The sequence below is a fragment of the Episyrphus balteatus genome, chromosome 2 (genome assembly GCF_945859705.1).
Source record: "Episyrphus balteatus chromosome 2, idEpiBalt1.1, whole genome shotgun sequence".
NCBI lineage: Eukaryota > Metazoa > Arthropoda > Insecta > Diptera > Syrphidae > Episyrphus > Episyrphus balteatus.
This window is the reverse complement of record NC_079135.1, coordinates 78,711,916-78,734,377: the sequence shown is the minus strand read 5'-3', so window position 1 is coordinate 78,734,377 and position 22,462 is coordinate 78,711,916. Positions and strand designations below refer to the sequence as shown.

At 31.3% G+C, this 22,462-nt stretch overlaps 2 protein-coding genes across 5 annotated transcripts; one reads left to right on the top strand and one right to left on the bottom strand.

Moving 5' to 3' along the window:
• The first annotated feature begins 1,834 nt into the window (after window positions 1–1,834).
• On the top strand, window positions 1,835–15,232 carry LOC129908869 (uncharacterized). 4 transcript variants are annotated; one of them, XM_055985681.1, is made up of 5 exons: window positions 1,835–1,945; window positions 11,457–11,671; window positions 11,730–13,191; window positions 13,261–13,413; window positions 14,635–15,232. In XM_055985681.1, the coding sequence occupies exons 2-5, from the start codon at window positions 11,598–11,600 to the stop codon at window positions 14,962–14,964; spliced, it is 2,019 nt and encodes a 672-aa protein (XP_055841656.1). In that variant the 5' UTR covers window positions 1,835–1,945; window positions 11,457–11,597; the 3' UTR covers window positions 14,965–15,232. The 4 variants fall into 4 exon arrangements, with proteins under 4 accessions (XP_055841656.1, XP_055841658.1, XP_055841657.1 ...); XM_055985683.1 differs by having other exon boundaries at window positions 1,862–1,963; XM_055985682.1 differs by lacking the exon at window positions 1,835–1,945 and adding an exon at window positions 1,980–2,088.
• Window positions 15,233–19,064: 3,832 nt separating this feature from the next.
• Window positions 19,065–20,632, bottom strand: LOC129908880 (NAD-dependent protein deacetylase Sirt6). The gene is made up of 6 exons (XM_055985696.1): window positions 20,451–20,632; window positions 20,254–20,381; window positions 19,929–20,171; window positions 19,702–19,875; window positions 19,516–19,639; window positions 19,065–19,462 (listed from the first exon to the last, which is right to left on the bottom strand). The coding sequence occupies exons 1-6, from the start codon at window positions 20,514–20,516 to the stop codon at window positions 19,142–19,144; spliced, it is 1,056 nt and encodes a 351-aa protein (XP_055841671.1). The 5' UTR covers window positions 20,517–20,632; the 3' UTR covers window positions 19,065–19,141.
• Between the last annotated feature and the right edge of the window lie 1,830 nt (window positions 20,633–22,462).

Below are 22,462 nucleotides of genomic sequence, written 5' to 3'. Positions count from 1 at the left end.
TCTACCCTAAATCCAAGGTTTTCACCCACTTTAATTCCGAGATTTAGAATAAATCCCGAGATTTTTGCTAAATCTACTTAGCTAAATCTCGGATTTAGAGTAGGTGGAAACATAGTAATAGAATGAAATAAAAAATTTTTAGTTTTGTAAATTACAAACTTTTTCACTTGTCATTGTGGTTAAAGCTTAAACAATAAAGAAAATCTTGTGAAATTAATTGTTTTTCTTTTAATTTCACGGCCAGTTCTTCCACACGTCATATTTCTCTCTCTCTCCGTCTGAAAATCTATTCTTATTTCTTTCTGTTCTTGAAGAAAGAACAAGAACCGGGATATTTTTAGTACACCCAAAATGAATTTTAGAACATCGAAATAAAGAGCTAAATTGGCGATTGGTAAAGTTGAAATGCGCTACCGGTGGTCAAAAAAAAAAAACTAACACAACAGCTTCTTTAAATTGAAATCTCGCAGGTTCTACTTTTTAAACAGCTTGTATTGATCTTGCTTCAGAATTTAATTGCTTATAGAAGTTCGAACTTCTTTAACAACTTCTAATAAGTTGTTTAAATACTGTTAAAGAAACTTAACCGAAAAGAATTTGTTTTTCGGATAAGCTTGTTTAATGAATTTATAGAAGTTTTACCGAAATTAACAAGTTGTATTTGATTTTTGGTTTTGATATTGAATAGTCTAGCTGGAACACTTTTTGGTTTTGTCATTGAATAATTTGGCTCGGACATTTTATTTATTTTGATATTTCTGTTATTTCAATAAGACATGTATTAAAGAGCTATACAAGCTCTTCCGAAGCTATCTGTCAAATCTCAAAGTTTCGGTAGAGGTTCGGTAAAACTTCGTTTAAACTTCTTATATAGGGCCAAACTTGTGTAACGTTCTCCTTTTTCCATGCCCAAAAACCTTACTAATGTTTAAAAGAAGCTGAAATATAGCTTTTGTAATACCTTAACCGAAGCTGAAATGTTAGTTGGGAGGAGCTAGCATCCGACATTTTTATCGAAAACTTGTGTTTTACGAAAATCTGTAGCTTATTAAAAATATATGGAAAAACTTGTTTTTTTTTATGTGATTTTCGCCTTTTCGCAAAACCCAGTTTTTGTTCGATGTGAAAAGGTTTTTAGCAGATCAGTCAGTATAAAGCTGAAATGTTTAAAGTCTTAACGAAAACCTGTTGCTTACAAGAACCTGTATTTCAAAAAAAAAAATGTACCATAAATCTTGATTTTTGAATGTGGCTTTAGTGTATTTTTTTAATGAAGCCCCGGTTTTTATTCAGTGCTGTGTTTTGTTTAGATTCGAATTTTAATTGTTCTTTTTAAATGATTAAAAAAGCGACATCTACATGTCGAGTACTAAAACTGATAAAAACACCCTGAAGTATTTCATTTAATCATTCAACAAAACACACTCGTTTTCATTGAACGCGTTCACTTTATATTTACTTCGCCGCAAATTCCTTTCCAGACAACAAATCAAAAAATTCGCTTCATATATGTATCATTTTCTTGTATACATCAGCTGGCGCAGTGTCATTCCATTTTGTTTAATTTTTGCAAAAAACTTTCCATATCAATGAAAAAAATTAATTTCATTAAATTTTTTTGAAAAAAACTATAGAAAATATTTAATAACATAAAATCAATTGTTTTCAATCAAACATCAAGGCGAAATTTTGCAAAATCCAAAAAGAGATTGTTTCTTTTTTTCCAAAGTGACCTCGGCAAATTGACAATTTTACCATAGTTGTCGTTGTCGCCGCTGCCGCTGGATAGAAAAAAAAATATATCTTGCTTTGTCTTTTACACATTCAAAAGCAATACTAACCATCTCTTTTATCTACCTGCTTATTCGCCCAACAAAACGACAACGTACCAAGAAAACGGCCATTTTTAATTCTCATTGTGGATTTTCCAGTTAAAGTGAAATTGGTGAGTGCTGCTTGTGTGGTGCGTTTAAATTTTTTTCGTATTTTTAAATCTTTATGTATATTAATTAAATTTACAAATTTATTATTAAAAATACATTTATAACACAAATAACAATTGTTAGAGTTAAAAAATCAAAGTGTCAGGTAATTTATAGTTTGTTTTCTATATTTTTTTCCAAACTGAAAATTGGCGTCAGTGCTTGAGAAGTGCAAAATTTTCCCAACAAAATTCCGGTGCCATTATTTTGTCTTCTATTTATTCTTTAATGGGTTTTCTGTCTTTTTGACATTCTAACAGTGATTAGTATGAAAGAATTTCTAAATTCAATTTAATTGAATATTTTCGTTTATTACCAATTTCAAAGATGAGAGAGTCTGACTGACTTTGGTATGCAACAGTATTTGATTTGGTAACTGTGCCACTTGTGGCATTACTTAATATTTTTGTGTATCTTGGTTAAGCATTTTACTTTCTTTTCTTGTTCGCTGTCGTCTGTCTGTTTGTCGTTGTTCGCCATGGCCACATTGTTGTAGGCATTAAAAACGAGAAATACTAAAACGAACGAAAAAAATAAACATTTTTTTTTTCGTTGTAGAAGGCCATCTCCGTGCGTAGCCATCAAGTCAATTCGACACACGACTCTGTTTCAGTTTATATAAATTATAAGTCGTCACTGATTCTATATACTGTTTTTTTGCTCCAAGTGGAAATCGCCAAAAATGTGTGTATACTACTCGTTGCAGTGATGTCAAATTTTTTGTTGTTTGAATCAAAACGCACGATATGGCTGACATATTTGGGGCACACACCGCACCGCAATATTGCAACGATAAGGAGCGCAAGTGTACACAAATACAAAAGATCATCATGACAAAACTTTGGTTCTCTCTAGTATCCACATAACTTTTTTGTTTCGTTTCGTTTTTTTGTTTTGTGTACATTATTTTTGTGGATATGTATATTGTTTTCAATTTATTGTTGTTTGCTGTGCGCAAGTACAGTTGTGAACACATTCTTCACCCAAGTACGTAGTCATGGGGGGGGTCGACTATGGATGGGGAGAGTCAGAAACCCCTTTTGTGGAATGAATTTCTTTATAAATTGACATCAGTAGTGTTAAAAGATAGAATTATTTTTTTTTTAACCAATTCCAATTTGGGTACCTAATTACTCAAAATCTGTTAAGTTTTTCCCAAAAGAGAAAACTTTCGAGGGTTCAAATATGTATTTTCGGGCAAAATTGACTGCACCAAATTACAACCATAAAGTAGTAAAATGGAAAAAAGATGAAATAAAGTTTTTTTATTTGCATTTAAAATCAAATTGACCAAAATAGCCTGCATATATGACTTACCTATCTAATATAAATCTACAAAAAAAGTAGTAGAACCATTTGCTGGAAAACAGTTGTCCAGGTGTTATTATTATTATTATTTTTAAATATTCATCACTTTTATTAAAATTTTATGTAGGTATTTTATCCTAATTTTATGTTTTCTCAGATTTATTGAATTTAGCCCCAATTTGTTCACTCTCCCCCATTAACAAAAATAATTTCCTTATAAACGGCAAATTTAAATATAATGGAATCGGGCACAATCCTTACTTCGATTTGCATAATGAATGAACTTTGTTTTGTTTATATTAAAAATGTAGGTATTTTATTTGTCTTTGGATCTACTTTCAATAAGTCATATCATATCCCCTGCCTATAATTGTTATTTTTGGTTACAATTCTTGCACTTAAAAACTTATTATTTATTTCAAGTACCTACGCTATTTCCAATGTCAATTTAAATATATGATACCATAATAAAACCACATTTTGAGTATTGCCCAACGATACTATCATTGGGGTCTACCTGGTATGACCCTAAAACTTCAAATATTACAAAAGAAAGCTTTGCGGTAAATTATATTTTGCAGTAAGTCTATGCATACGCCAATATATTACGAAAACAAATCTCAACATTATGTGCAATAAACATATACAACACCGTTTTAAAACCGCACTTTTTATACAATTTTATATATGGGGAACCTATCGGAAATCAACAGGCTTAAAAAACTTCAAAATAAAGCGTTGAGAATAATCCTGAAATGCAGCTTTTATACACCAATTAACTTTATGCTCTCATGCTTAAAATGGCTTAACATCACACAGAGAATTACATACAATGCAGCATTTTTTGTGTTTAAAAATAAAATGATGCCTGATTATCTTTGTCTAAACTTAACCCTTATTCATGATGTTCAACCTCACAACTTAAGAACAAATAACAATTTTAGATTACCACTTACAGAGATAATAGAACTCAAAACATGATTATGTATAAAGGACTTAATCTTTTTAAAGAATTGCCAAATGAAATTGAAAATGAATCAAATTTTAATGTTTTTAAACGTTTGCTTATATCGTTTATTAAATCTAATGTGTAATTTTACAATTTATAAAAATATAATAACAATTTTTCTCAAATAATTAACCCAAAATGTGTTGTTTTATAAGAGAATACAATTTGCTCAGACTTAAACTTCATTTTCAGTTTATCATGTACAGCTAGAATACGTGGCTAACATTAAATATATCGGTTAGTTATAGACAACAAGTTTTTTTTTTTTTTTTGTTTTTTTGTTTTTTGACAGACAACTTTAACAAGTTATTGTCCCAAATAATTTTGAAAACCAGCATAATCTTGTTTTTATAACTACTTTTTAATGAAAATAAAATTAATTTATCTATCTATCTATCTAGACAACAAGTTTACTTTTAAAGATCATAATATAGACTTTGTGTAAATAAATATGAAAGAAAATTAGAGTTCTCTGTAAAGTTACACATAACAATGAATTGTGCAGCAAGAGTGTTTACTGTTGTCCTAAAACCTCATTTTGAATATTTTGATAGCTTACTTTTTCTATGCCATCAATACCAAAAAAAAAAAGGCTACAAATGCTCCTGATCCAAAATAAAGCAATGCGAATAGTTTTAAAGTGCGATAGATACACACCAATATCATATCATTGAACTGGCTCAATATTAACCAAACTTTTTATGTGCGCTATGCTATTTGTATATAAACTCAAAAATGGTATATGCTCAATGTATCTGAGAGAAAATGTTAGCACCAATAAAATCTCAGAACACAAATCAGGACACATCCATGACATAAGAATTCAACGGATACGAAGAACAAGAGGACAAATAAAATGCACGACTGGGGTCGCACGTACTTGCTCTTGCAGTTCAAAGCACTTTTATGTTAATTTAGTTGTAGATTCTAAGAGCTGGCTCTATATAAATTAAAAAAAAAATTTGTGGAAGAGCCGACATTTAAGGCAAAATTTTGAAAAAAAAAAATTTGTATTTGACTTTTTTTGAAGAAAAAAAACTAAAAATGCAGTTTTATTGTAATAGCGTTGAATATCACGTCTGCAAAGTTTAATCAAAATCGTTAGAGCCATTTTCGAGATATTTGGTATAAATTGAAAAATTTGTATGGGGGGTACACTTTCTAAGCGAGATATAAAAAAACAAAAAAAAACCAACTTTCAGAATTCCATAAAAATCATCTGTACCAAATTTGAAGAAAAACCGTCCATCCGTTTAGGCTGTGGAAATGTGTACAGATGGACGCACAGACGCACAGACGTACAGACGCACGGACGGAATTGCGAGACCCACTTTTTCGGAGTTCTCCATCATCGTATTGTTGGTTTTGATTAAAACCTCAAATTTTTTTTTCGAGACGAAACCAATACTTGCCCTATAGAGCAAGTAAAAACAATATATGGAATTCCAAACATTCAACAGCCTCCCATACTATAAAAAAAAACTTCAGAAACTATTTTTGTATTTAAAAGAAAAATTTTAAATTATACAGGGTGTCCCAAAAGTAATGGATCAAACGAAATATGCAGATAGGCCAACTTTAGGGCTCTCAGAATTTGGTAACTTGTTCATCCCAAATCCTTACGGTTTTCGATTAAATGCAGTTCTTGTGAAATTTCGAAAAATTTCGACTTTGCAACAGTATTTTGCATCCTCCGCCCACAATTGATTTTTGTTTTTTACAATTCTTTCACTAAAACATTACCTAATAATAGGAAACTATTAATTAATCAAAATATTTTTCATTTCATGCGCCATTTTGCTGCAATTTAATTAACAGTTCCAAGTTTTATAAAAAATCAATTTCTTACTTTTATTTCAGAGCAACATGCTGAAAAAAATTTGTATGGTGTGACACAGGCTTATTATTTTAAAAACTTGCCGTGTTATTGCAGTTTTTAAAAATGTATAAAAGTTTCCAAAGGTGAAATTAGAACGAACGATAATACAATTTGAATGCAACAAAACAGGGCTTTTCAGGGCTTATACATTTTTAAAAACTGCAATAACACGGCAAGTTTTTAAAATAATAAGCCTGTGTCACACCATACAAATTTTTTTCAGCATGTTGCTCTGAAATAAAAGTAAGAAATTGATTTTTTATAAAACTTGGAACTGTTAATTAAATTGCAGCAAAATGGCGCATGAAATGAAAAATATTTTGATTAATTAATAGTTTCCTATTATTAGGTAATGTTTAAGTGAAAGAATTGTAAAAAACAAAAATCAATTGTGGGCGGAGGAAGCAAAATACTGTTGCAAAGTCGAAATTTTTCGAAATTTCACAAGAACTGCATTTAATCGAAAACCGTAAGGATTGGGGATGAACAAGTTACCAAATTCTGAGAGCCCTAAAGTTGGCCTATCTGCATATTTCGTTTGATCCATTACTTTTGGGACACCCTGTATACGATTAAAATTATATACGCTTAAAATTATATACGATTAAATATTTTAAAAAACTGTTAAAGTAAAGTTGAACATTTAAGAAGATCAACCGATAAAACAAACAAATATTGTTAACAATAGAGATGTGTGTCTCTACCTAAATCCATTTTCAATGATCAACTATCGATGAAGGTCGTCTATCGAAAGACAAACGACTCGCAATAAAGGCCACAATATGGTTTAAAACAAATTATGCAAAGGAAATAATAAACTGCAAAGAAATTAGAAAAAACTTGGTTACCACTAAAATGAATTAGTTTTTTTTTTAAATCATAAAAGCCCAAATAAACAGATTATAAACTTTCACAGTATCAAATAACATCTAATACGAAAATTTTTTTCATTCCAAACTTCGATATAAATTGAGGAGGCTATGTTATAAGACTTATTAAAAATGTAATTTTCTAACCAGATGCAAAAGATATGGCAACTATTTAATAAACTATAAAAATATAGACTCATGGAAATATTTGTCTACCAAAACAAAAATGCGATTATAATCGTTCGATCATTCATTCAAGTTCAATAAAATTTTCCCCCTCAAAAACAATATTCTACCTACGGGTTTGATACAATTTAGTATCTCAAACTTACCTCCATACAAATCCTTCAAAAACGTTTCATTGCAAAAAGGGGGAGGCGGATCCGGTTTATTATTAAAACAGAACGCGAATGCGGCAACAAGGCATAAACGACAATCACAACATTGTAGGCAAGTTGGTTGCTATGAATTGTGACGTCAGATCAATGACCTGTTTATATTTAACGTTCTACTTTGCGAAAACTTTTCTTTTTTTTTTATATATGCTTAATTGTGCAGGTACCTGAGGCATAAAGATTGTTTGACATTTCGTTTGATAATTTTAGAATTGGGATCCCCAAACAAAACTCTCAAAATTGAAATGGAAATGGGGTTAACAAAAATTTGTTTTCATGGTGGGAGAAAAATGCGCCCTTTTCTTGTTTTTCTTGGGTTTTCGTTCTCTCAATCACGTAGACATGCAGGCGAAGAAAAACAACTTTCCAATTCGCCTAAAAACACAAAATACACACATACTATCCTATACCGCGCAAATAGGTAAATATATTATGTATGTATATATGTATTTAGCGTAAATAAAAAACGTACACACCACAAAAATAATCACACAAAATACTCGTTTTGTTGTTAAACAAAATCTTTATATTTTTTTTTGTGTATTTTCCTTTGCGCATGTTATTATGTACTTCTCTTTTTCTTTTCATCATCCAGCAGCACCAGCCAGCTGCTAATCGCTGGTTCTGCTTTATTTTGCTTCTTCTACCTTGACAGTTTTTCTTGTTTTCTTGCTTTAATATTGTCGGTGTTTGCTTTGGTGCTGCCATTCTCTTTTGTGTGTACCTATGTTATTTTCTTTTGGTTAATTTCTTAAATGTTGTCCATTTTTGATTTTGTTTGATATTTTCAATTCGTAGATTTTGATAGTGTTGGTGGTTGGTAGTGGTAGTCTAGTAAACGATACCGATACCTACTCTTGGTCAGAGATACCCAAAGGAGATGGGAAACTTTCGTACGTTTTACCCCCCAAAACCCATTTGTTTATTTCGTGTTGTTGTAATCTCTTTTGTATTCGTGAATAAATGTGAAAAACACACATAGTGTAGCCACGGTGTTTTTCCGCACACCTAAGCAAAAATGTCAATTTTTCACGCATACTTCTCCAAAAATGTATATTTTTTCACGCATACTTATCCAAAAATGTCTAAAGCAGCTTGTAGGCAAACCGCGTATGACGTCAGAAGTTTCTCATCTCTTTTGGGTATCTCTGCTCTTGGTTTTTGTTGCCGTTGTTGGTTCCATGGTTCGTTTTTTTCGGTTTTCGGTATTTTTTCTTCTTCTAGATTTTAGTCGTATAGTTGTTGCCGCCCGCCATTGTATAGAGAACGTAGTTATTCTTTCTGTGTCTTCTCATTCAAAATTAAGAAAAATCTTTCATAAAGTAAAAGTCGGAAAAGTTTCCCCATTTACTTTTAAATCAGCAACTATCGAATTAGTTCTGATTAAAACAAAAAAGTGTTGATAATTGTGTTACATCTCTTTTGTGCACTGTTTAAAACAAATATAAAACCAGTTTAATTATATATATATGTGCATTATTGTATATATACGTTTAAGGTTTTTTCAACATTGCTTAAGTGCACTCTTTTGGGAGAAATGATAAAAATTGAAAGGTAATGGCGGGTTTAAAATTTTTCTGTGACATCGGATATGTGATTAAGCTACCTGTTTAAACAAAAAATGTCCATTGTCAAAAGAATTAAATATATATTAACAAAAGTATCTAATATGTATATATATAATTAAATAAATGAAGAAGTGTTATCTGACAAAAAAGCAAAGCAAATTATTAATATTGTGTCTCTTTTTAGAACTTTCATATATAATAAGTATGTATTCGTAAATTGCATTTTATTTTTTTGTTTACAAAATCTGAATCGTGACAAAATGGCAGATTCTGAAAAATATTCGCGCATAAGAAATAACAAAAAAAAATTTTCTGCGATACGAACAAGAACAAGATGCTACATGTCGATATGATGTAGGAAATTTAATTGTGCCAGAGCCCAGACGAGAGAGTTGAAGACTAGAAACGGGTGTCTTCATTGAAAAAAAAATCATCAAAAAAAAAATGGTTAACTTGGATACTTCTTTTTTTTTCTTCTTTTGCTTTACGAAAATTATTGACTCCTTGGTATGATAGTAAAGATGTCAACCTGTTTTTTCTTGTTTATCGTATAGGTATTTATTCGATAAAGAGATTTTCTTTTGTTTTGTGTTAAATTTTTAGTATAAAGCAAATGACCATGGAATCTTTTTTGAATTTGCAAGAAATAATAATCAAATTTTTATTGAATGCAACAAAATGATTATTTTAACTAACACCGACTTTATTTCAAGATGAAATAGCTCTAAAATACATACATACACAATTTGTTAAAAATCAGCTTAAGGCTCTTATTAACCACCTTCATCTGATGGCAATGCCTTATTTCAGAAAGTGTTCACTCTATACTACACCAAAAAGTAGAGTTGAGAAGTGACCTTTTAAATTTTCACTTTTTTGAAAAACTCCACAATCCAATGCACAAATAAACTTTCAATTTGATTTAAAAATAAATAAAAAATTACTTATTCTTTTGAAAAGTGACTCCCAAATTCATCTATGTATCTTTAAAGTTTCTCATTTTACAATTATTCCAAAATCGAATTTAAATACATACCTAGATAGAAAAATGTGAATTCAATTTGTTTTAAAACTCGATTCATTCCCATTGGAAGATTGTTGTTAAACTAAACAAAAAAGTAAGAACCCAACCAAACATTGACTTCAGAAAGAATGAATTTTTATTTGTCAGAAGAAGGCTCTAGTTTTAAATAATGATGTGAAGTAGGAACTACTTTACCAAAAGTCCCTACTTGAGAGTTCAAATTCTTGTATCAAACTCTGGTAGTAGGTGCTAGACAATAATGATCATAATATTTTCTTGTGCTGTATGGTAACTTAAATCTTCGATAGCTAAATAACCAGAAATGCAATTTGATCATAAATACACGATTACAAATTTTCATTGTTGGATTGGGCATACTTAGTTCGAAATGAAAGACTGAGGGATAAACCAGTCGCGAACGATCTCTTTCGGAAACCTTGAAAAGTTTTATAATATTCTTTCCCTATCGTACCATTGAGAACATAAATCCTAACCACATAGCATTCTTACAATGCTTGAGGGATACGTAGGTTATTGACGAAAATTAGCAACTGGGCTTACAATCTGTGGACTACGATTTAGCCAAAGTAAAACAACTAATGCTTTTCACTACCAAAACCAAACTCCCCATATCTGTCCAAATCTGCCTTCAATTACCTAACAAAATCAAAGGATTGGTGGCATAGTTTGAAAAATATTGTCTACCTATAAGGCTAGAATAAATGGACCAGTCGAGATATTTGTGGATTATTAAAGAGATACATATTTTAAAATCGAAAATAGAAAAAGATAGCTCCCACAGTCCAGGATGAACCTTGGCCTCAAGCCTCAACCAACAAGCCTCTCCACCCAGCTCAGTCCCTAGCTATCTATCTTCAGCTGCACACCTCAAGTTGATTGAGATTGTTCTCAAATTGAGAGCACCGCCTAAAATGAGATCTTCCTCTTTGCTCATCGGGGTTGGATACGGAAACGCGGCGGGATGGTGAGTCGGTGTTCTTACGCTCCACATGTCCCAGTTATCTTAAACGCTGTATTTCCAGCTTTCTGGCCAGAAGAATGTCCCTGTAAAGCCCTTATACCTCGTGGTTGTATCTTCTATATTTTTCGTCGACTCACACTGGGCCAAAAGTTATCCGAAGAATCTTTTTATCATAGAAACTTAGAATGTTTTCATCGGTTCTTGAAAATGTCCGTCCATGTCTCCGCCTCTTAAAGCACGACTGGGATGATTAAGGTCTTATAAAGGGCTTCCATAATTCTTTAATAGAAGGCTTTACTGCTTAAATGCCTTCTTAGACCCAGTTATGTATATAAAACTCTTTTAAAAAAAGACAACATTAGCAATAAAATCCTCATAAAACTATGATCCATATAAATGTGTCAAAAATTATAATAATCAATTATTTTTTTTCTTTTCAGTTTAAAAACATTTGAAATGTTACAAAACAGATAATTAAGTCTATTATAATCGCCAGTTAAAGGAAGAATAAATAAAAAGCACAAATAAAATTAAAAAGCAATAAAAAAACAGTTAACAAGTTTAAAAAAAAAACATTCGAAATGTTTTCATTTCATAAACCACGAGTATATCGTTCAGCCGAAGGCTGTTGCATTTGCAGAGCAAAATCTAGCAGGTAATTTATTTAATCAAATGAAATAAAAAATGTCCTTTATTAACTTCTGTTTCTATAGTTCCAGATTTACTGACTCGAAGAAATACGAAGAAGATTCTGTGAAATGCTTCGATTTGCGAGAAGCCAGACATGGAGAAATTTGCAATGCTTGTGTTCTGCTGGTAAAGAGGTACAAGCGTTTGCCAGTTGGTAGTAATCGGCATTGGGGACATGTTGTGGATGCACGAGCTGGACCGGGAATGAAATCTATGACCAAATTTAAAAAACATAAGGATGATTGTACTTCAGTTTCAACAAACGGATCTGACCGTTCTGCCAATAATCAAAAATCTCTTATTCCCGAAAAATTCTCGAAAATCTTCAAGAAAAACAAAAAGAAAAATGTTAAAGACAAAAGCAAATTAAAAAACATAGCTGTAACAAATAAATCATGGGAAAGCCAATCGCTGCCTTTGACACCCGAATCTCTTGACAGCGATTGCGAAGATGTGCAATATTCACCAACCAGAGCAATCGAATCGGCTAGTCTTAAAATTCGACAAGCAATCAATCGCCGTGGCAGTAGTAAACGAAAATGTCTACCACCGAAGAAGTTCCGCAATATTAATACTGACCAAGTACAATTCTTCGATGAGAACTTATGGGTTAAAAGGAAATCTTGCTGTGGTATTGTGTTTGAAAACAAAGATCTTGGTGCTATTATTTTAGATATTCAAAACTACAGTCCGTGTGCTGAACATCAGCAGCGGAAGAAGACAGTGGATATTCCAGCAGCAGCAAAGCCATTACCATTAGTCTCTCAACTCAGCGCTCCACAACAATTTAGCATTAAGCCAACTCTATATCAGTTGCCTTTCAATCCGCCAGCCAATCGTAATCCCACACCGGTGCTAAAGAAACACCACTTATTTTACAAACGTCAATCAGAGAGTTTCCCCCTCGGTGATATGAAACAAATAAATAACAGCAACAACACAAATACCAACATCAATACCAACAACAATCCTCCCAAGACTGATTTTGTACTAGATTTCAAAGTTCTTCCCAACTCACTTCCTACCTCATCAGCAGTTAAAGTTGCCAAACTGAATCCTATTGACCTTGGTCTCCACAATAGTCATCTTCAGATAACACAAGGCAAGATGGCCGCTCCATTTGATCATCATCATCAACAACAACAACAACAACAAGCTATTCATAAAACAAGCAGTAAATCGAGTTCATTTATGCATAAGGTAAAATCAGACACGGGAAAAATTGTCAAACATTCCTTGGAGAAATTCAATACACTTCGACTTAAACCATCTGAATTGACGGATATTAAACACATGGTTAAGACTGTGGACAAACCGTTCCTGATAAAACCTGTATCGGCAGTATCACAAGAAAAACTTAAGAAAATGGGTTTGGATAATGTGCCATGTTCCTCCGTGCAATCAGTGGCAACTAAATTTAATGACAATTCATCTGACTCTGGATTTGATGAAAACTTACAAGATCGAAAATCTGTGAGTCCATTGGTAAGTTCAAAAAAATCAATTGCTTTTATGAATTGTTTGACATTTTTTTGTTTTTCTTATGTTTTGCAGCAGGATGATGGTGAAAAGAAAATCATGACAATTCCAGTGCAGACAATGTATTTAGCCAGTGGAGTGCAAATACACGGGCAGCATCAAAATCTCTTGCTGACAGGCAACGATGTGGCTGCAAAAATACTACAGAATCGAAAACAAATCCAAAATGTAAGTATATATGAATTCAAAAATTGTGCGTTTATAGCACAACCATTGTTCAACTGCTTGACAAAAGGAAACACTTTCGAAATGACAGACGAAGCAATAAGTGTATTTCAACTGCAACACAAGTTAAAGGTATCAAGTCTCATACTTACAAATCCGGACTTTCAAAACATTTTTTATATACAGAGCGACGCCTTAACTTCATGTGTACAAAGTTTCAGATAGACTTCGAAAAAAATTAACAACCTAACCTATAGCATTTATGCGCCAGAAGCTCATTCTATTCAAAGGAATTTATAGCGTAACAGAACTTGAATACAGCCTTTTTATCGGTAAAAAATGCTTGGCATTATGGAACCTAAACCTCAAGGAGGTTCGGTTTAGCGATCGAACATAGAAAGGGTGTCCCAGGGTCCCTGAAACTCCTCATCAGTTTGAATGGATCACAACCGCAGAACTAGTGCCTGCGATAACTGGTACAGGGTACACCACATTTTTTTCGAAAGGATATGTTGAACTGCAGAAAAAAAAAATGAACAGAAACAATACAGACTTCCAAATATTTGTATATCTGACAGTTTTGTTTATAAACGTATGAACGTTAGAACTTCCTCAAAAAAAAATTCCAGAAAGCAAAGAAGTCAAGCCAGGAAACACTTAACTATGATCCGAATGTTTATAGTAAAAATGTTTATTCATTTATAAAAACATGCAACACTTCTTCTTCGCTTCTTACGCTCATTTTCAATTAAACTTACAAACGCATTTTCAAAATGGGATCATAAAATAGAAAAAAAAAAAAGCAAAAAGCAAAGCATCAGCTCTTCGTATGAGATCAAGTTTCGACAATTTTTAAACGATGGAAAAACTTTGTACTGGTCTATTCCTTTTTGTCAGATCGTCCATCCAAACCCGACAATATTTTATTTTTGTTTTCGTACTCGTTCATAATCACCACCAAAATAATTTTTTTTTTTTAAATCAAATAAAATACCTAAGCCCAGGAACCTTGATTCTATAGAACAAGATCCTGACTCTAATCTTGCAGTTTTTAGTACTGTTTAAATAAATAACATATGTTTTTTTAACCGTTAACATATTTAAAAGTTACAAAACATGTGAAAACTTAAGCTTGTAATAATTAAAGCCGTAAAAGATTAATTTTACAACTTCTATAGTTTTTTATACATCATTTTTAATATTTGAATTTCTATTTATTTTTAGAATCGTAATGGAGTTAAAATCGCACAGATTGTAGCCGGTGGAGGTCATCAAAAAATGCGTGCAATATATAGTCAGCCTTCGGAGGGAGCCGTCATAACAACAGTATCATCAACATCACCGAATATTATTGCTATCCCTTCTAAGACTGGTACCACAACATCCTCAGCGAGTCATTTAACCAAACAACCAACGAACATCATTCTAAATAGTAGCGGTGACAGTAGCAATGTAATCTCTACCTCTGTACCAAGTCTGAATCAGAAAATAATCCTAGTTAAGACTAAATACAATAACAGTAATAATAACAATCAATCGGCGTGTAAGAATTAACCCAAAGTAATTATGTCGCTCGAGAATCATTAGAATCATAGGTACTCCTTTTTTTTGTTGTTGGTTACACTTTATGTATTTCTTGTCCAAATTTGCCCAATACTTTTGAGCCGGTCTAAAAGTAAATCGGGTGCGGTAACAACAATAAATAGTTGTAAATGTATAAAGTGAAATCCATTGCAGTATTTGAAAAAAAAAAAAAAAACAAAGGGAAGTCTCATTAAATATTCGTTGATAAATAAAATTTTACAATATTTTTTTGTATGTAGTCTTTGCATTTAAACATTTTTTTTACAAGACGTCTTATTTATTATGATAAAGATATAAGAATATATTTTAATATTTATTTTAAAAAAAATTAAAAAAAAAAAAACAAAAAAAAAATACAAACTTGAATCTACAAATAAGATTGTTAAATTGCTTAAAAAAAAAAAACAACATAAAAACACTTGTGCATTCGCTTTGTCAGACAAAGACTCCAAGTGCATTTATAAAATGAAAAATCTAAAGCACCAAATGATTTTAAATATTATTATTATTTTTTTTAAATCTGTTAATTACTCTTCGAGACAAAAAAATTAGCTATTTAGGAAAAATTCCTGTTATTATGTAGACATTCTATGCCTGCAAGCCAGAGAAATATAAATTCCAAAACATTTTATGTGATTTAAATTAATTATTTTAGGTAAAAGAAACCCCAAAACGGTACTAGGCAAATTTTTGTATTTATTTAAATTTATCTAATTTAAAAAAAAAATTACTTAAATAGTTACATGATGTGCATTAATTTTTTGTGAGATAATTGTGAATAAAACAAAAATTATTGTCTATTACGTTTTCAACTCCTGATTATGAATTTTAACTTTTCCTTTTTCTTTGGACTAAGTAAATTATTTGGTAACTTTAGAAATAACATTATTGATCGCCAATATTTCGAAATATATTTATATATCGAAAACTCTCAGTAGATTCAATTTTTTTTAAAACAAAAATCTTAGACAAAATCCTAAAATGTAAGAAAATATAAAATAAAAAATAATTATCTCTCTCTTTCTATCTGTCTCTCAATCAATCATAGTATGTATTGCGAAATTATATATATAAATATGTACTATTTTACATTTTTTTTAACAATGACTAGTTGTTAGATAACTTACTTTTAGACTAATAATAAATAATAATAGAATGTATGTTTATAATAAATAAATAAAAATAATTTTTAATTGAGATTAAAAGTCAGAATTTTTATCACAAAGAAATTGTTTACATAAAAGATATACAAATAAAAAAACAAAAAAAAAATAATTTAAAAATAGTTTTCCCTTTTTTACATTATTAAATATATAACTATATATATATATTAAATAGAATGTATGTAGTTGCATATAGATATATATATATGTCTAAGAGTGAACAGTAAAAACGCAGATTAATGATATTGCAATTAAATTGTAAGGAAATCATGTCAAATATTAATCATTTCATATATTATATACAAAACAAACAATTATGAATAAATTAGTTAATAAAAAAAAATGTATTTACTGCCATGAAAAAAAAGAGAAAAATGTTAATCTTAGGGAAATTCATTATGGTGTAGAAATATAAAACCGTTTAATCAAGCATATAACATTTATATCTTCTTATTTATTGATAAAAATCAGCCAAAGCCATCAACTCTATGAATAAATCAATCGCGTGGGAATTTGTCAATTTTGCCAAATTCAAAACCACAGCTTCTACGAATTGATCTTAATGTTATTTTCAAATAGCTTGACACCCATGTTCTGCATTAAGCTTTTTGCGAACACCATTTCAAAGGAATACCATTTGCAGTGTCATATCATCGACATGTTCCATAAAAAGAGTTCAAGTCACTTTTTTGTTATAAGAAGACTCCGAGTAAGTAATTTATTTAGTTCCAATCAACTCAAGAAGCACATTTCAATAGGGGTTGAATACCAAAAAAGCCTAAACAATTGAAGGGCTTATTTGGATAACGTGATAAGCCACACATGTAAAACTTTGTTGAGAACGGGCATCGGATTTTCTGAAGGGACAGAAATCGCCGATGTTAACAAATTCCTATGGTAATTTTTGGGCATCCTTTACATTTCCATGTTTGAAAACAAGGAACAGTAACATATTTATTCACGATAGCCTTCATGGTATCACTTTCCGAAATGCAAAAAAAAGTGTCATATTCTGTGGTTTTGGTGTATTAATTGAGTTGGGTTGACATTTAACCGCGGTAATAAGCTGACTGCGTGCCAGAGTTAGAGTAAACTGCTTCCTGGTTGTCGGTTGGGATTATGTGCTCGTCAAGAATATCCAAAGCACAAAGGTACATTATGTAGGTTCGGGATGTCCTTGCTGCAAAAATATTTTTAAAATACCATCGCCAACCTGGACCTCTCAGTTGGTATTGATGGTTCTCAGAACGTCTCAAAAAAGGCAATGTCACATACGGTTCCTATACATCTAAGAAATGAAAAAAAATTAAAACCGGCTAACCATACAGGCAAGTCTCTATATATTGATGTATATCAGGGGCCCTATTTTGTAAAACGATTATCGTTGAAACTACTTCGTTTTCGTTAAAATGCGACTACGAATTACGATAATCGTTTTACTTCAACGATACTCGTTAATCTTTACGACTACCATTTACCTACCTATGGTTACACTTTCGTTTTTGTTTAGCTTTCATATATTATTATTGCGTTTGCTGGTAGAATTCATGTGACCCTCAAAAAAATATTTTTTTCGGTTTAGTTTGGCCAAACGACTTTCTCGTTTTACATTATCGCTTTTTAACGTAACTATCGTTTACTTCAGTATCGTTGACTTGCCACTCGTTTCGTACTACGTAATAGACCCCTAGTAAAATTAACGACGAAAAATAAGTGATCGGTTAGTCCTCTCTATATGATGCTTTTGTTTCTTTCTTTCGGGATAATTAAGTTAGCATTTTTCTATAACATTTTTACCAAGAAAGCAGTATTTGGGCCATTTTATTCACTCGAAGTTGAGCATAACTTGAGAATTTGGTTTTATAAACATAAAGTTAACGTTTTCCACTTTCAATTTCCCGAAAAAGTAGAAGTAGGGCAAGCTAACTTGAGATTTTGTATGAAAATTTTAAGGAATTGTTTAAGGCATTTTATTAACATAATGTATATAGTGGTAAAAAGAAAGAAAATTTGCTCAAAAATTTTCAGGATTGCCCTGGATCGTAGAATATTTGACAATTATTTTTAAAAGAGAAATATTCTAGTGCATTTTAACTTTCGTTTATAGCACTGATTCTGGCATTTTAAATTAAATTTCTAAATATTTTCTAACTTTATTTTTCTGAACTGAGTTGGGAAACAAAAAATAGTGAAAATAAAAATCATCAACTTAACTCTCGAGTGTAAGTCAACTCTGAAGTTCGATAACGCTAGAGTTTTCTTCAAGTTGAGGAATAATGAAGAAAATGGCTCTAATTGGGGGCTATCGTGATTGAAAAAAAAACTTTCCTGGGAATATTTCCCATATTTTAGGTATGAGAACGAAATTGATTATGAAAAGTGTCTCTCGGAATTTATTCGCATCGCGAGTAAATTTTCCAGTGATTTTTAGTCATTCCATAGATTTTTTTTGTTAAATTCCAAAGAAGATTCACAATTGCACAAAAATATTCCGAGCAAAACAAAACTGGCCCGGAGATACATGTGGGAACGAGAGCCAATAAGCGTCGATTGCCAGATGGATATTAAAGGTCTTTTAATTGTATAAATGAAATGTACAAGTCCTGCAAGCCCTGGGGGCATTTGAACGTACAATAACAATGCAGTTTTTATTAAATAACTGTTGAACAAAAAAATATCTGCCAGCAATATAGATCTTCATTCCGTTTCTTTTTAACCACAAGATCCACTTGGGAACAAATATTTTAAGTGCATATTAAGATCAACCGACAAATAAGCTGGCCTTGAACCTGTTTAATAACATTTGTCTAATAACATAAATCCATAACTGCTAATATTAACAAAGTCATAAACATTTGCCTCTACATTTTTCAAAACAAAATAGAAAAATAAAAATATTCAGTCAAATTTGTATAAAAAATGCGATTTTAACGATTTTATTATTCAAATAAATGCAGCCCATTAACTGATACAGCCAACAACCATTATGTATCTATTTCTTCTTTTATTATTTCATCTTTTTCATCTTTAGGACTTTCGTCTTCAGTTTTTGGCAGTTTAATTAAATTTTTCTTTTCCGAATTTAAACTAGATTTTCTCTTTAAATTAAATTCTTTTACTTTTATATTATAAATTTTTTCGGTTTTCTTATTTATATCGGAAGGAATGGTCCATTGCGAGCCGATGTCCATCTGCGTTGGATCTTTGTCTTTGGTATATTCTGGTATCTCAATACCAAGACGTTTACATAATTTTGTCATAATATCATCAACATAAGTGGATATTAAAAAGTCAGCTTTTTTGTCCTAAAATCAAGAAAGGATAATTAAGAAATTCAAATTTTGTTTAAACCACTTACATGTTTTGTTGGTTGTAAATTGCAGATGACCAATTTACCATCATATTTTTTGTTCTTAAGTGGAAGATTTCCACTTGGCACGATTTGTAAGGTTGTTCCCAAAGTGATATTTAAATCAGCTAAGCTGAAAAAACAAGGTTTTTCAAACTGAATATAAGGCCGGCCAATGGCAATATTTTATCTTACGTCGAATGCATTATTGACATGTCGAGATCTTTCTCTGGAAGATCATGTTCCCAGTCCAGGACATTATCCAACAATGTGCCACCTCGACATGGACGCGAATTACCACCTCCTTTGCATAGGCCACCACATGGTTTCTGGCCAACAGTTACCGCAGCTGTTTGTCTAACGAATTGCCTAAGAATTTCTTTATATGAACGAATTGTATTCAATTATAATAAACAATTTACTTGTGACATTTACTACATTGTTCCACAAACATATTTCCATGGAGTTCGGAAATGTATTGTCTGGAGAGACCAGATTTCAAATGCAGGCCATCAATATTTTGGCTTATTATATAGTGAACATAGCCTTTTTCAACTAATGCTTTAAGAGCCATATGGGTTTTGGTGGGAACTGCTTCATTAAATGATATGTTGATGTTAGGCTTCTCTCCTTTCTTTTCTAACGTCCATACACCATTAGGTCCTCTAAATTACGCAAAAAAGTGGAGTCGATATATTACCATAATTACTCTACCCCAGATTTACATTCATTTTTAATATTTCATACCTAAAATCAGGAATTCCAGCAGATGTACTTATGCCAGCTCCAGTATGGACGACAACATGTTGGGAAGCTTCCATTAGTTTAGCTAGTTTCTCACATTTTTCATTTACTTCGTCTTCTTTATCAAATCTCTATTCAAATAATTATTATCTAGTTTATAAATAGGTTTCATGTTTTAGTGTTTTATTTAGAATAAATACCTCTGCAACACCAAGTATTCCTTTGTCTTCGTATGGAGATAATCCATCTGCATAAGTGCACGACATCTTTGTTTTTTTTTTTTTTTTTATTTTAATTATTTAAGTAAACAATAAAAGAAAAACAAAAATACATTAAATTTTGAATTTATAAATAAACTTTATTGTTTTTTGTTTTGAAGTACTTCTTCTTCTAGACGCATTGTGCATTTAAAAAAAGGGAATGTCAAAAATTATGGAAAGAACAAAAAAAAAAAAAAGAAGGTGTGTTTGTTTTAAGATTTTTATGGTAGGATTAGCTTGGAACCGGTTATGCGGCGAATTACTTGGAACTGTTTGCGTACATAGGAATTTGTGTTCATAACAAGAGAACTGGCGTCTACCAACAAACAAAAGCCATCTGTTGACTAGAATAGGAACTATAATTTTTGATTCAATGGGTGCGTTCACGTACCGATCCAAGGGTATCCGGATACCTTTGTGTTGTTGTAGTCCCATATAAAATCTCAGCTGATCGATCAGCTGTGTTGACAAGCAAAAAAATCCAAAGGTATCCTAAAAATTTCTGGATTCTCGTGTATCTTATGGGAGATTTGATGAACAGCTGATTTGTGTTCACAAACGTATCGGATACTTAGGTATCTTGGATAGGGTATCTGTGCGTACGTGAACGCACCCAATGAAAAGTATACCTATAGAAAGCAGAGTTAAGGCTTAACTACATACACCACTTTTTGAAAAAGTACAAAAGTGAAAATATTTTTTTTCTGGCTTCCCAACTAACATTTCAGCTTCGGTTAAGGTATTACAAAAGCTACATTTTAGCTTCTTTTAAACTTTAGTAAGGTTGTTGGGCATGGAAAAAGGAGAACGTTATACAATTTTGACCCTCTATAAGGATCTTAAACGAAGCTTTACCGAAGCTCTACCCAAGCTTTGAGATTTGACAGATAGCTTCGGAAGAGCTTGTATAGCTCTTTAATACATGTCTTATCGAAATAAAAAAAACTACTACAAAAACAAAAAATAATTCTTTTTTAAATGGTTTTTATTTGATTTTAAATCATGAATTTTATCTTTTAATCTGAAATTATATTATTATTCCATTAGTTTTTAGTATATCTATTTAATAATAATTTTAAAAGTATATAATTTTTTTACCACACACAGGAATCGAACTTCGTATCTGCTTGGTGGCAGTCCACCACTCTACCCACTCGGCCATCCTCGTATATTAATTAATGAAATCAAAAACTTAATCAGTTCAAATAGCAGAAATGTAAAACAAAATGTCTGAGCTAAATTATTCAATGTCAAAACCAAAAAGTGTCCCAGCTAGATTATTCAATATCAAAACCAAATACTAAACTTGGTAATTTCTGTAAATCTTCTATAAATTCATTAAGCAGGCTTTTCCGAAAACAAGCTTTTTTCGTTTAAGCTTCTTTAAAAATATTTAAACAACTTATTAGAAGTTGTTAAACAAGTTCAAACTTCTATAAAAAATTAAATTCTGAAGCAAGCCCAATACAAGCTGTATAAAAAGTAGATCCTGCGAGATCTCAATTTATAGAAGCTGTTGTGCTAGTTGGGTTGTGCAATTGTTTTATGAAAAAGAGTATACAAATTATTTTTTAGACCAAAAAATAAGCTTTCTGCATAATTTGTTTTAATTTTCCAGCCCGAAAAACTATGCAAAAATGCATTTGAAAATTTTCACTTTTGTACTTTTTCACTTTTTGAGCCAATGTAGTTAAGCCTTTACATGTTGTTTTTGTTTTACATGTCAAATTGATCCTATCTCAGATCGACATGAATTACCTATAAAACACGGCTGTTTGTTTTTAATTTCGTGTCAGAAAAACTGAAAAACTGAAATGCGTGAAAAGAATGCAGTCGCATGACGGGCTGTCACGCATTCTGCTCTTAATGCTCTTTTTCGCTAGAGTCCAAATGAGATAATTTCGCAAATTAATGCGGAGGAGCTGGGGCAATACCTTGATTTGAGAAGTCCT

What these genes read in the sequence shown, in the direction of transcription:
- LOC129908869 (XM_055985681.1), top strand. Translation starts at nt 11,598, where the DNA reads ATGTTTTCATTTCATAAACCACGAGTATATCGTTCAGCCGAAGGCTGT. An exon ending in GAAAATCTGTGAGTCCATTG is followed by an intron (nt 13,192 to 13,260) that starts GTAAGTTCAAAA and finishes TATGTTTTGCAG; the next exon opens with CAGGATGATGGTGAAAAGAA. An exon ending in ATCGAAAACAAATCCAAAAT is followed by an intron (nt 13,414 to 14,634) that starts GTAAGTATATAT and finishes ATTTATTTTTAG; the next exon opens with AATCGTAATGGAGTTAAAAT.
- LOC129908880 (XM_055985696.1), bottom strand. Translation starts at nt 20,516, where the DNA reads ATGTCGTGCACTTATGCAGATGGATTATCTCCATACGAAGACAAAGGA. An exon ending in GCTGGAATTCCTGATTTTAG is followed by an intron (nt 20,172 to 20,253) that starts GTATGAAATATT and finishes TGCGTAATTTAG; the next exon opens with AGGACCTAATGGTGTATGGA. An exon ending in ATTTACAACCAACAAAACAT is followed by an intron (nt 19,463 to 19,515) that starts GTAAGTGGTTTA and finishes TCTTGATTTTAG; the next exon opens with GACAAAAAAGCTGACTTTTT.